At 42.4% G+C, this 15,353-nt stretch overlaps 1 protein-coding gene across 2 annotated transcripts in view; it reads right to left on the bottom strand.

Annotated features, from left to right (window-relative positions):
• The window catches only part of BEND2 (BEN domain containing 2), a 45,703-nt gene extending 37,659 nt beyond the window's left edge, over nt 1–8,044 (bottom strand). For both annotated transcript variants that reach the window (XM_043896347.1, XM_043896348.1), the window contains exons 1-3: nt 7,955–8,044; nt 3,649–3,840; nt 1,599–1,741 (exon numbers count right to left, since the gene is read on the bottom strand). In XM_043896347.1, coding sequence (XP_043752282.1) covers nt 1,599–1,741; nt 3,649–3,840; nt 7,955–7,970 — 351 coding nt within the window. In that variant the 5' untranslated portion in view covers nt 7,971–8,044. The remainder of the gene's footprint in view (nt 1–1,598; nt 1,742–3,648; nt 3,841–7,954) is intronic.
• Nucleotides 8,045–15,353: the final 7,309 nt, after the last annotated feature.

Here is a 15,353-nt window from a genome sequence, read left to right as displayed (position 1 = left end):
AGGTGTTCATGCTCCTACATAGGGAGGATTAATTAATAAACCAAAAGGAAATATAAAAGAAAGAATTGAAAGAAAAGCTTTAAGACTTCAATTTCGTTTACAACATGCACCAAAGGCCTAAAGGACCTCTGCCCATTGCAAGCATTACAATAACATGGAAAAATATTTGCAGAACTATTCTCTCATTAAGTCAACTATACTTAAGACAACATTTTCCATTAAGCTTAACCCCTTATGTACTTCAAGATGGAAAGACTAGTCTTCTAGTAATCTGGCACCAGAATTGCTTTCAAAACAAATATTTCTAACCACAAAGAACTAAATGTTATATGACTTTTAACTTTCAAATAATCCAACAGTGACACTCTGTGGACAAAGCAGGAAGCACTTAAGCACCTGTTTTTCTTAAAATTACTCTAAGATACCTTAAATCCCTTTTTGGAATAAAACACAGTATAAATAAGTAAACAGCAAATAGCCATTTGATTTAATTATAATAATTCTTTATTCTAAGGATAAATTATGGACTATAAGGATAATTTTAATAGAACTATACCAAGTAATTATCAGTGTCTTTGTTTTTAAAATTATCTGAATTAGCCCCGCATTACAAATTTATTAGGCAGTAAAAATTTTATGGAATTATAATATATAGATTAGTAATTATAAAAACAATATTGTCATCTTACCCTTCTACAATGCTTTATGCTTTTCAAAGTACTTCCACATAAGTATGTCAAAAACCATGGCTCTTGGAAGGCAAATAACACTATCCCCCAAAGATTAAAACATTGGGGCTGACAGAAGTTAAAAGAACTGACTACACTAATTAGGTGGTATTACTATCCTCATCCTTATGTAAGTAAATTACTGTATTTTCTGTTAAACTTAATTATAAACAGTTTAATAATCTATTTTATTCAACTTCAGAGATTGAGAAGCATAGCACAATATGATGAAAATGTAAAATAGCACAACCACTTCAAAAAACCGTTTGTCAGTTTCTTATAAACTTTAATCTACCCTGTAACCCAGTATCTCCACTCCTGAGGATTTACCCAAATTAAATGCAAACATATGTTGACAAAAAGACTCCCATAATAATGTTCATAGCCACTTTACTCGTAATAACCAAAAACTGGAAACAACCCTAATGTCCATCAAAAGGAGAAAGAATAAACAAATCATAGATATTCATACAATGGAATATTACTCAGTAATAAATGGAAATGAAATATTGCTACAACCAGATGAATTTCAAAACATCACTAAGGAAGAGAGACCATGGCATGAAAGAATGCACACTGTGTGATTCTAGTTATTATAAAGTTCTAGAACAGGCAAAACTAATCTATGATGGAAAAAAACATTAGAATGGTATTTCAAGGTTCAAGGGGATGGAGACGTACTGGGAACAGTTATGAAGGAATTTTCTGGGATGATGTAAATATTCTTTACCTTGATAGAGGGGGGCATACATATTTGTTGAAACTCACTCTTAAGATCTGTGCATTTCACTGTATGAAATTAAACTCAATCTATTAAAAAGAAATAAGGCTGAATGAAAAAAAGAAAAAATTTTACTTTACTGTACAAACCATGCAATTGTCTTCTGGAATAGATGGTCGCCCTCTTTTGTACAATGGCACAGACTCCACTTCCTCTGAGTCAGGGTTACCTCTTTTTAAACTTTCCAGACATGAAACTACTTGGCTATTTAATACTACTAAATCTTCAGTTTCTGAAAAGCAAATGCATAAAAAAAGTTACTTAACACACTTACTGCTTTAATAAATTTAGTATGGATGGACATGTTTTCAGAATGCCAACTCAGGTTGAATTGGAGTTCTGGCTGAATTTTAGAGAGCAACAAAATGAGAATTCTTCTATTAGTGATTTAGGATAAACTTTTAAAAACTGAAGGACTTTATTGCCCACAAGTAGGAATAAGAACCCAGAACAAACACAGCTCCAAATTGTGAAGCAAATGCTTTACAATCTAAAGGCTATAGCATAAGTGCTGAAAACAAATGAAGAGACCATTAATATTTTTGTGCTTTCTTGAACTGCTTCTATACTCAATCTTCCACTAGGATTGGAAAAAAACATTCAACTATGGTTTCATCTGGTCTTCCATTACTGCATATTCCATTTACTTCCATTTACTGCATATTCAGCTCTTGAATTCATCTTGAAATTATTTAAGAGTGATGTGAGGCAAAAATCAAGTGGGCTTCCCCATTTCTAATAGTTAACCATTCATACCAGCATGATTTGCTATGTAATATGTTGTTCATGTTAATATATTGTAATATATTAACTATATATTCTTTATTCTGTTTATGATCTTCCTATTGCATTATATCTGGCTCCCTACTTCAAAACTAGTACCATAATATTTCAATAATTGTACTTTTAAATATTTTGTGTGTTTGATATGATAAATTACCACCTGTCCATTAAATAGGTTTTCCCAAGGTTTTTTTTAAAGGTACACTAGGGTATTTTTTTCTCAACCAGGAAAAATTTGTGTCTCTCCACTTACTCAAGCCTCTTTTAATGACCCTCAGTAAAGTATGTGCTTTCCTTTCATATAGGTTCTGCTATTTTTTTATTCCTTACAATTTTAAATATTTATTTGTAGCCATTATATGTTGGGGGTTTTTCCCTATATATCTTCTAAATTGTTTGATGCTGGTATGTGAGAAAATAATCTGCCCTTATAATTTAAAAAATTATCTAAACTGCCCCAAGGAAAAAAAATCTCAACAGATCTATGACAAGTAAAAAGACTGAATCAATCACCACAAACCTCCCAGTAAAGAGAAGGTCTGGACCAGAGGACCTCACTACTGGATTCTACCAAACACTTAAGGAGAAATTAACACAACAATCCTTCTCAAACTCTTTCAAAAAATTTAAGAATTACCCTGATACCAAAGTCAGATAAAGACATTATAAGAAAAGAAAAACAGGCCAACATCCCTTATGAATACAGATGTAAAAATCCTCATCAAAATATTAGCAAGTCTAATCCAACAGCATATTAAAAGAATTATTCACCATGACCAAGAGGGGTTTATCCTAGGAATGCAAGGTTAGTTTAACATAAGAAAACCAACCAATGTAACACATTCACATTAATAGAATAAAGAGGGGAAAAAACATGATGAGAATCTTGCTATAACTGCTATTTATTAATTTATTGATTATATAATTGCTTGCTATAATTGCTTAGGAGTATTTTTGGTGATTCTTCGAGATCTTCAACATAGAAAATCATGTCATCTATTCCATGGACTCTTGACCCAAGCTGTTTCTCCCAAAAGTTCAGTTTTAGCTTTGCCACCAAATAGTTATAATTTTAGTTGCCAGGTATAAATAATTTTTCAGAGACAAAATATACTCTCCCTAGTGCTTTCCAAGGCTACCTCCCCACTCCCTATAGAACAAAAACAGAAAAGGAGACATGACAGAGCTTAAATAAATGGAAAATGCAAGCACAGGTAAACACTGTGCTATTACCACAAAGCTTGGCATTCTGATAATAAAGAATTAAGGTAAGAGTTAGAAGAATGTTTAAGCAATTTACTGGAAATGGGGACTGGGGATCAAAATTTCACACAGGAGGAAATTTAACAAAATTACCACACGACAATTCAGGCATCTCCCTAGGGACATCGCTGCCATCTTCAGAATCCGATTGTAGAACCAACACCTCATCATCAGAAAATAAGTCCTCATTAAGATCTGTATCAGTGTCTCGTATTACCACAACTTGAATATCATCATCATCATCATCGTCGCTGTCGTCATCTCCAACAGATAAAACTATACAATCTAAGAAGAAGCAAAGAGAATGTGTAGATTAGATGCCACATTACATAAAAAGTTTCTAGCAAAAATCACCTTATAAAGTTATGGGGTGTTTTAAAAACATTTTAGCTGAAAAAAATTAAATATTTTCATATCTCCAATCATCACCAAGTTAGCTAAGAAACCAATTGCTTAGTATAAAGCTTAGAGAGATATATGCATACATAAACACAAATAGTATTATTTCCAAGACCTTCAATTCTATAGAGCAATAAATTTCTTCTCCTTTAAGAAATTAGACCACCTGGCCCATGTACTGTGTTCAGTGATATGCTTTTAACTTTTAAATGATACAACTGAGATTATACAACCACACTCTGGGGTGGCCATGAATTTCCAAACTTGTTCTCTAAAAATTAATATTAATCTTTAGGATACTAAATAATGGAAAAATAACATACAAAAGTAATGTTATTATCAAAAATTAAATATAAATTGACTCACAAAATGTGAAATAGATGACTATAAGTAAACTACATGTGAAATATAAAATTGGCAAACTTCATATTTTAATGAATACAAAAGATAGCACAATATGCAAAATGTAAAGTATATAAATGAGCTTTCTTATTTCCTAAAGTTGGTCTGAAAAAAGAACATGTTTAAGCTTGAAGTATTAACTTGTAGGTCACATTTACCTTGCATATTTTGGATTCAGTATATTTATTTCAAATAGACCAAAGTACTAGAATAAAGTAATGAGCCAGTGTAAGGTGGTGTGAAAATGGTACTAAATTAGGAGTCATGTGGTGTAGGTTACAATTCAGGCTCTCTAGCTATCCAGAGGTATGACTCTGGGCCAGATACATCTACTCTTTTGCCTCTGTTTTGTCATCCATAAAACTTTGGGGTTGGCTTTGGAGAGTTGCAGTGAACTCTATCTACTTAATAGTCCTCACAGAAATAAAACAAAACTTTAGAAACTACCTGGTATCCAAACAAAAGGAAATTGGTTAAATAAATTATGGTAGTTCCATATGATAGAATGGTATATTGCCAATGAGAAGAACATTCTCAACATTTATTAATATTAGAAATGCTTGTGAAATAATCTTAAAGGAGTGAAAAGATTCATAGGAGAAAAATACAGCATAATCTTAACTTTGGGAGCAGAAGGAAACATACCAATGGTTATCTCTATGTCACTATCTCTGAGTAGCAAAATTATCTTCATTAGATTTCTTTGTATTTGTTAAGATTCTCTACAATAAAGTTTAGACTTCAAACGAAAATAACAAAAGCAAAGGCGACTGAAATTTTGTTTTTAAGATAAGCTTTTGTACATCAACAGATCTTTCAAACTAGTATGAGTAAAGCAATTGACAATTCCACTACGGTTTTTCAGTTAATTTGCAAAATTCCAATTAATTTTTTAGGTATATGCATAGCTTTCACAGGCAATTTTTAAGACACTATAACATTTAGAAGTTGTTTGAAGATTATGCTCCCAAGGTGCAAGGAACTAAGTTGCCATGAATTTATCAAGTAACACATAGTTCACAATGATGAGGGCTAAAACCTGTCACATGACAACTACCGCAAAAAATGAAAAGTGAAAGTGTTAGTCACTCAGTCATGCCCAATTCTTTGTGATCCCATGGACTGTATCTTGCCAGACTCCTCAGTCCATGGAATTCTCCAGGCAAGAATACTGGAAGGGGTTGCCATTCCCTTTTTCAGCGGATCTTCCCAACCCAGGGGTTGAACCCACGTCTCCTGCATTGCAGGCAGATTCTTTACTGTCTTAGCCACCAGGGAAGCCTACTGCAATGAATATACACAGAATATACACAACTAAACAGGACAGATAACAATGGCCAGATCATTCCTTTTTTTTTTTTTTAGCAAAAATGTGCATCAAAACAATCACTTTCTAAATCTTCTGTCAGGACTCTACAAAGCAGTCCTTCTACTCTTTCAATCAAACTTTAGAGACTACAAAGTCTGCCTGATCCCAAAGGATGATAATACTGTGTCCCATCACCCTGCATTTGCTACAGGCAGGCTTGAAACTGAACTGACCCCATGCCCTGCTTTATAAAACAATGCATACAAAAGATGCTTGTAAAATCTGTACTTGTAAACATTAAACCAGTTGACCACCTCCTGTTATAAAACCCGGGAGCAGTCTTTATTTGGAGAAAATTGGGTAGAGCAGGGAGGGAAGCTATCCTCAACTTACTAAACTAGTCTTTTCTACCGAACCATGCTCAACCGGTACAGCCAGCAGGTTGGTCCTGGAGCTCGCACCGAAGGGTTTCCCTGCCTTACAGGCGTCCTCACATTTTGCAGTGTTCTCTGACTCCTGCATCTGCCCTCTTAAAGCAAAGAATGCCCTCTGCGCCGGGATTTCTCCATACATGTATCTTTATTTTTTCTCCTTATTTGCATATTTACCATAAAACACACAGGCTGCCCAATCTGTCTTTGATCAAACACAGCCCCAAATTCAACGTCCCAATCTCAAAAGATGTTATAATGAATTAACTCGCTAGCCTGTCAATTCTATAAACTCAAAATTCCACATAAAATTTTGGTGCTGAGTATGCTGTAGGGTATACAGAAGTAGAAATAAAAGGCACACATGAAACACACATTACAAACCAATGTTACCTCAGTGAAATGCAAATCTAAAAGGAAGTAACAATAAAGTTGCAATATTTTTTAAAAGTCTACATAACGGCTGAAAGTCTTGGTCCTTCTTGGACCCCAACGCCCTCTGACAGAGAAAAAGAAAGAACAAAGGATCAACTTGTTCCAGAAAGTCAGCACGAAGTACTTAAAAACTAAGTGGCTAAATCTCAAAAGCCCATCATATTCTGGCATCCCTGGAGAGGCCGGGGGGTGGGGGGCGGGGAGAGGACGGACACCCTACCCCTCAAAGCGCTGCTACAATTTGAGGTTAGAACTCGCTGTACCAGCTAAGCAAATCCTCTCCTCCCAGGAGTGCCCCAGCCATTAAGCCAAATCACTTTCCTGTGCAACGCGCCACACGCCACGCTCTGCAACTGCTGGTGGCGCGAGCACCAGAAGCCCTGCAATAAAGTTCAAAACAAAACTGCGGCCGCACAGAACTGCTTGTGCGCGAGTCTGGCACACCGCCCTCTGGAGCGCGCGGTAAACAACCGAGGTGGCCCACCCTCTGGCACGGTAACAACTGAGACTGTTCTACCACCACTAGAGGTCCTGGAAACAACTGCCACCCTCATGCGGAAAACGAGGCTGGCTCTCACCACGTGCTGGAGCCATGAGAATCGGCGTCCTCTGGGATCACCTCAAGTCCCAAGGACGCCATAAACGCCAGAGGCCTGAAAGCTTCAGGATCCCCTCCACACCGCCCCCCCCCCCCAGAATACTCTGCAGCCGCCTTGAGCCGCACAATACCCCTGAGCCCCTAAAACACCAGAAAACCTGCACCACCCTGAATGCCCCCCAGACGCCATGAACCACATCACGTCATGCCCCGGGACGCCATGAATCGGATCACGTCATGCCCCGGAATGCCACGAACTGGATCACGTCATGCCCTGGGACGCCATGAATCAGATCACGTCATGCCCCGGGAAGCCATGAACCTAGGACTCCATTATGAGATAGCCTCAAGCCTCAGGGACGCCATGAACTCCAGGACCCCAAAAGCCCCAGATTACCTCAAGCCCTGGGAGACCATGAATCCCGGGACTCCAGAAGCCCCAAATCACCTTAAATCTGAGGGAAACCATGAAGCCCCAGAACCCCCAAAAGCTCCAGAACCCCCAAAGGCCCCAGAACCCCTCAACCCTGGCAACCCACAAGCTTTGGATCACCTCTAACCCCTGGGGCACCATGAACCCTGGGACCCCAAAAGCCCCAGGACCAGCTAGAGCCTCTCGAACACCCTAGCCCCGGGTGTGCCTGACCAATATGGGACTGAAGCCGAGAGGCCATAACCAGTTGTGCCCTGGCCAATACCCCGTCAGTTCTGTGGTCGTCCACGCAACCCTCTAAACAGACTGGGTTCAAACCATATCAGAACCTTTCCCCGAACCAGGTAAGGAGAGGAAAAAGCTAGTGGGGGTCAGTTTTGGGGGCGTCTTACCGTCCTCCTCGGACATTGTGAGGTGAGATGCCCAGCTCCGAGGGCCTCAGGCTGGGCGTCTGCGCCGCTTCTAGAACCCGCCCGCGCTCGCGCAATAACTGACGCAGACTGAGGTACGGAAGCGAATGCGCACAAACCACCCCGGGTTCTACGGCTGCGCAGTAGTGCCTGGCTCCCCCGCAGGGGAGGGGGAGACCAGGCAGAATGCCAAGTGTGGTGGTTTGCCCCCCTCCCTTTCTACCTAAGTGTACTTTTCCGACACATACGAGGAAAAAAAAAAAAAGTGAACTGGTAGCCACCAGAGTAATTCCACCATAGGAAACTTGTAGAATGTAAGAGATTTGAGTTCAGACTTTGTCTAAGGTTTTCCGGGTTTTGTACTCATATTCAACACCAGCTTTGGGTACAAATCTGGGACAAATCCAATTTTCAAAATGTGCCTTTAATAAGGCCCACTAAATCTGTGCCAGGGACTTCCAGGTGGCGCTAGGGGTAAAGAATCCATATGAGACGGGGGTTCAATCCCTGGGTCGGGAAGATCCCCTGGAGGAGAGCATGGCTATCCACTTCAGGATACTTGCCTGGAGAATCTCCATGGACAGAGGAGCCTGGCGGGCTACAGTCTCTAGGGTCGCAAAGAATCGAACATGACTGATGCAACTTAGCACACAGCACACATCTGTGCCACCCTGTCCTTTGGGGGGACCGCTCCTTACTTGCTATTTTCCAGCAGCCGTGTGCGTGCACCATTCCTCCACTAAGTAATAACAGCCAGGATTTACTGAGTGCTTCATTCAGTCATAGTTGTGCCCTCTTGGGCCCACTGTCAGCCCTAGAGGTAGTCACTGTTCATTATAGCTGTTATTTCTATATTTATTAGAGTTTTCTTACTAGCCAGTCCCTCATTACTACAATACACTGTTATACTTAACACATCTTTGTATTAAACTTTCTCTGTTCCAATTATGTGATTTTTTTTTCTCTTCATTGTATATCCAGACTGATCCACACCCAATGGACCCAATGTCTGTTCCTAGAATGTTACTGAACATCCAACAGATGCTCGACAATCCCTTCACTTTCATTTTTATTCAGAACTCTCCATTCTTTTGATTGACCCCTCTTCTCCATGCAGGGACACAGAATGGTAGGTGGAAACGCTTTCTTACCATGGTTCTCTCCTAAGGCTAGCTTTCCTCCTCCTAGTCGGCCTAAGCTGCATCAACCTGACCAAGTAGGGCAGAATGTAGTGCCCAGGAGACCTTGCAGACATGGGAGAAGTGGGAAGAGATGCTGGTAGTACCATCAACCTAGGCTGAGGTGAGAGCTGAGCCACAATCCCTACAGAAGAGGAGGTATTTTAACCAATACCCAGTGCAGTCATGGAGTTCTGCTTCCTGTCATAATGGACAGGGGAACTGCAGAGCAGCCATTCTCCTGGAAGACAACTAAAAATGCTGGATGAAATGTTCTAAAAATAGTATCTGAGAACATACTGTATACCACAGGGAAATCTACCTAATGTACTGTGGGTGTCCTGAATGGGAAGGAAGTCCAAAAGGGAGGGGATATATGTATATGTTTGGCTGATTCATTTTGCCATACAGTAGAAACTAACACAACATTGTAAAGCAACTATACTCCAATATAAATTAATTTTCAAAAAGCTAAAAATATAGATAAAATAAAAATAGTCTCAAGAACATCAAAAAGTTAACATTATGAGCAATTACTGAGCTAAGAGCTGGGAAAGATCAGAAAACTAGAGAAGTGTGAGCAGCTGAGAGGATGGCTTCTGCTCTAGGTTATTCACTGCTCCTCCATAAAAGGAGAGGCCTTGCTGTAGTACTGTTGGCTTTGTTGGACTGAGGGACAAAGTCAGACTCTGGGAGCCACCGAACAAACAGGGCTGGTAAACCACTTCCTCCCTTGGATAGGGACCATGAAGAGTCATCCCTTCAGAGTAAAAGTGAGCAAATATTAAACAATATTGAGCAAGTTTGAGCAAGCTCCAGGAGATAGTGAAGGACAGGGAAGCCTGGTGCACTGCAGTCCATGGGGTCACAAAGACTGGACATGACAGAGTGACTGAACAACAACAACAATATTAACCAATAATTAACCACACCAGCTGTAGCTCAGTCTCATCCCATCTAGGGATTCAGTACTCCCAGGCGTCTGGCATAAGCAAATAAAAATTTTTTTCCTAGAAAGAGAACATCAACTTATTTCCCCAAACAATATTTAAATAGAATATCTAGCATGAGGTGAAATATGATCAGATATAGAAAACATAAAACAGCTGAAGAAAGAAGCAATTTAAAAAAAATCTATGCTGGGGGGACAGAGGCCTCTGCTGCACCCTCTACCCTCCATGACAACACGGGGCCTCTGTGCATAGGGGCCCTGACACAGGAACCTTGCTAGTGACCCAGGTCCTCTGGAGGAAGCTGGTCTGGGGGCATCTCAGGACATCCATGGGAAGGATCCAGACTGAAAGTCCTCGAGGCCCCAGGTTTTCAGGAAGGAGCCTCCTCACCCTTTAGTGACAGAAAACTGTGTTCCGGCAAAGCCAGGGAGAAAGACTCGCAGTCTCAAGCCTTTCTAGCGTCCCCTGCAGGCGACTACCAGCTGAGGGCACCACCCCTTGCATAGTGTGTGGAGCTAAAGACCTCAACGTTTGCCCGAGTGAGAAAAATAGAGCCAGGAAAGGTTGGCAGGGCTCTTGGAAGACAACAGAGAGGGGGATGGAAAGCAGGGTCTCCAAGGGAGCTAGAGGAGCAAGCTGGGGAGCACGGGGCCCAGCTCCAGCCACGGCTCCCAAGGGAGGGCAGCTGAGGCATTGCTCACTGTCTTCACTCACGTACCCAACCCAGGCTGTGCCCACCAACACCAGGGGAGCTGTAAACACTGGTGCCCAGGTCTGAGCTCCAGAGATCCCCAGGTCCCTGGTCAGGGACAGCTAGGTTCTGAGGCTGAAGAATTCCAGGGGTTTCTCACAGGTACCAGGCTGAGAGGCACTGCTCTGCACCCCACGAGAGGCTGGTCTCGGGATCTTTGCCTTTAATTATCACATCACCTGACAGGTTCATGTTATCAACCTGGTTCATGGACAGCTAAGTGAGCAGGGAAGAGGAAGTGAAAGGACTAAATGCCCACTCTGCCCAAAAGACAGAGAAGGGTACAAATAAATACTCTCACAAAACAGCAGTGACCCCTACAGTTCAACTTCATCAAAACTATTGCAACCTGGATGACCAATCAGGGATATGAAAAGATGCTCAGCATGACTAAGCATCAGGGAAATGCAAATCAAAACCACAATGAGATAGCACCTCACACCTGTCAGAATGGCCATCATCCAAAAAAAAAAATAAATAAACAAACACAAATAACAAATGTTTATGAGGATGCGGAGAAAAGGGAACCCTTGTACACTGTTGGTGGGAATGTAAATTGGTGCAGCCACTGTTGGAGAACAGTATGGAGGTTCCTCAAAAACCTAAAAATAGAATTACCATATACCCAGCAATTCCATTCCTGGGTATATATCCAAAAGAAACAAAAACACTAATATGAAAAGATACATGGACCCCAATGCTCATAGCAGCATTATTTGCAATTTCCAAGATATGGAAGTAACCATAGTGTCCATCAATGAATGAATGGATATGAAGATGTGATTTATATATATGTGTATATAACTAAAATTAAATAATTGATTATATTCAATTCAAACTATTTAATTTCAAATAAATAAATTATAAAATTATTGATCCAGCAAACAGAAAACTACTGCAACCCAGGGCTGGATTTCACAAGGCAGTACTGACAGTCGCCAAACAGCCTGAAATGCTGGGGACTGCAGAGTCCAGGTATGGAAATTCACACTTGACCAAGACGTGTGTCCCTGCGTCCTTGCTGACCCCTCCCCACCCCCACCTCACAGAGTCACAATGAGGCTATTGGATCCAAGGCCTGAAGAACAGTTCTCATTGTGGGGTGGGGGGAGAGAGGAGGGGTGGCAACAACACAGGTACAAGTTTGATCAACTTAAGTTCTCTTTGTAAAGATGGGGAAAGGCCTGGGAGAGGCACAGAACATCGCTTCCAGTGGTGGTGAAACTGGATCCCATTGGCTCATTAAGGCCGAAATGGGGATGGGGTGTGTGAGAGAGACTGTGGGGGAAGATGGGGCTACGTCAGGGGCTGAGAATAGGAAAGCCATTTCAGAGAAGACACCGAGAGAAATAAATCCAACCCCTCCCCACTGCTGTGTGACCTACACTTTGTAGGTGGTGTCAGGTGAGGTAAGTGGGACAACAGTTTGTCTGCCTCCCTGGCAAGGCCTGGGCCTGGGACCCTTGTGGCTCCGGGGAGCACCCTCTCCCCTCCAGGTGGTGGCTACCAGAAGACACAGGACTCGGGGCCTCTCCTCACCTGCCTTCTTTGTGGCGGTGATGCGAGTCCCACGTGGCTCCCTGGCCACAATGCGTGGCTCCTGGGCGCCTGGGTGAAATGGGGAGATCCGTCTGCACCCCATTGCCCTTTTGTGCTAGGAAGTGGCCTTGGCGTACACGGCCCTCCCGTCAGGCCCAGAACTTTCTTTTCCTGAGCCGGGTGCGCCGGGCTCGGCAACCTGGAACCTACATCACCAGTGGTCAAGGCTTCTTGGGTGCCTTCCTGGCTTCTTCCCCGGCCCCCAAAGCTCTTCTGAGACCCCTGTCAAAAGCTGGACCTCCCGAACCTTGGCGATCTGGAAAGGAACCGCTAATTTCACTTGAAAGAGAAAGGTGGTTGTGCTGGACTGTTTCTGGACAGTGCCGAACCCAGCAAACAATTCGGGCGTCTGTCAGAGGGATGCCTCCTCCTCTGAGAAGAGCTCAGAAAAAGGTAGAATGAAACCACTGGAGTTGCCCCCAAGGACATAACGTGGACGGGGGTGCCTCAGAGGCTCTGCGCACTGCGGAGGATCTATGGGTATTGTTTGCTGAGATTCCCCGCCCCCACTGGCTGCCAGGATGATTCCTCCATAATGTAGGTCTGCTAGTGTGACCCCTGCCACACACACACCTCCAGTTTATAATTCTTTACTTGCTTCTCACAGTACAGTCCTTGAAAGTGTAAGTCGCTCAGTCATGTCCGACTCTTTGCGATCCCATGGACTATACAGTCTGTGGAATTCTCCAGGCCAGAATACTGGAGTGGGTAGCCATTCCCTTCTCCAGGAGATTTTCCCAACTCAGGGATCGAACTCAAGTCTCCTGCATTGCAGGCGGATTACCAACTGGGCCACCAGGGAAGCCCAGCAATACTGGAGTGGGTAGCCTATCCCTTCTTCAGCGAATATTCCTGACCCAAGAATCGAACCCAGGTCTCCTGCATTGCAAGCAGATTCTTTACCAGTTGAGCTAGTAGAGAAGCCCTTGAGTGCCATCCAAAGCTGACCCAAAGGCCTTCCTACTCCAAGCTTCCTTCTACTCTCCAGAATCCATGTTGAAATTTATTTTAAGAACAAATCTAAAGTCTTCTTTAATATCAAGGCCACACAGCTGCTTTCCCGGGCCTCCAGTATAATTAGGTTTAAGCCTTGAATAGGATATGGAAAAGGGAGTAGCAGGGACTGAGTGGAGGGAGAAGCAATGCTGGAATAAAGGGATGGTTCCTGTACCCTTTGTGTCAAGCTGCTTCCCATCCTCCTCTCCCCGAATTCTCACACCCCTGAAGGCAAATGGTTATCCTCCTATCTGAGAGCTAAACAAAGGGCCACAAACAGAAAACAGCGGGGCGGGGGTGGGGGGGGGGTTAACCTTGAGTCCCTTTGGGTATATCGTTCTCTCTCAGACCTCTTTGTAACATCCCTGGAAAACACTCTGATGTTTGGGGGCCAAGAAAATGCTCCAAAAGGAGAGTACAGGAAAACACCATGGGGCCCCTTGTGGACAGGGTAAAGCCAGGAGGAGCCTCCCTGAGAATGTTAACACATCCAGCACACCCAGTGGCCTGCCAAGACACCCACATCAGGGCCCCCCACTATAGAGCACTGGATCCACTGAGGTTCAGAGGAACACTATAGGTTACCTTCTGTTTAATGTAATCCTCTTCTATTAAATTTTGGATTTTGTACGATTTTATGACATCGACAGGAGTACCGTGTATTGACTTTTCCCTGAGGGGTGGCTCCCTCCTAGACTCTCATGGCTTCCCAGGGCTGTGCCCTCACTGGCTGCTGCCGTATTACCCTTCAGGCTGTGAGAATTGCTTCAGAAACCTCTGAACCATCCCTTCAAACTCCCATGACTTATCCCACAGCAAAGAAGAGGCTGACAACAACTGGATCCTCCCTAGTCCGGCCAAATGGCAATTTCTAATGGTCTCCATTTTTACAATTTTCAAATCTACTTACCATATGCCATGGCATGAATGTCTTTGAACTTTGATAATAAAGGAAGATCTTCAGCAACTTTCATTAAGGCAGGGGGAACACTGGAAATGTGATTTATAAATTTTGGACTAGAGCAGTTACTACACATTTATGGTTAACACTTCTTAAGGTTCAACCAAAATTCAGTTAAAATTTCAAAGCTGAGGAAAACTTCATAGCTAAAAATTACACATTATAGAAACTATTAATTAGATATAGTTGTCAGCTATTGTTATTATTTAGCTTCTAAATCATGTCCGACTCTTTGCAACTCCATGGACTGTAGCCCACCAGGCTCCTCTGTCCAGATAGGATTTCCCAGGCAAGGATATATTTGCCATTTCCTTCTCCAGGGGACCTTCCCAACCAGGGATTGAGCTCACATCTTTTACAATGACAGGTGGGATCTTTACCCCTAAGCCACCAGGGAGCCCTGTCAGCTATGAATTCCTCATAAAAAGAATAAACCCCTTTTTAAAGAAAAACAAACATCCTCTCTGCCTCTAAATTCCATATGGCTCTTGTCCTAGAAGATAAATACATATCCTTTTAACTCTAGTATCTCGTAGGTTGCATCAGTTGTTGTTCAATTAGTCGTGTCCAACTCTGCGACCCCATGGACTGCAGCACACCAGGCTTCCCTGCCCTTCCATCTCCCAGAGCTTGCTCAAAGTCATGTCCATTGAGTCGATGATGCCATCCAACCATCTCATCCTCTGTCGCCCCTTTCTCCTCCTGCCATCAATCTTACCCAGCATCAGGGACTTTTCCAATTAATCGGCCCCTTGCATCACATGACCAAAGTATTGGAGTTTCAGCTTCAGCATCAGTCCTTCCAATGAATATTCAGAGCTGATTTCCTTTAGGATTGACTGACTTGATCTCCTTGTTGTCCAAGGGACTCTTAAGAATCTTCTCCAGCACCAGAGATGCAAAGTATCAATTCTTCAGCACTCCTCCTTCTTTATGGTCTAAG

The sequence above is a fragment of the Cervus elaphus genome, chromosome X (genome assembly GCF_910594005.1).
Source record: "Cervus elaphus chromosome X, mCerEla1.1, whole genome shotgun sequence".
Lineage (NCBI taxonomy): Eukaryota > Metazoa > Chordata > Mammalia > Artiodactyla > Cervidae > Cervus > Cervus elaphus.
Note: the sequence above shows the minus strand (reverse complement) of the source record. Positions and strands in the feature narration are given on the sequence as shown.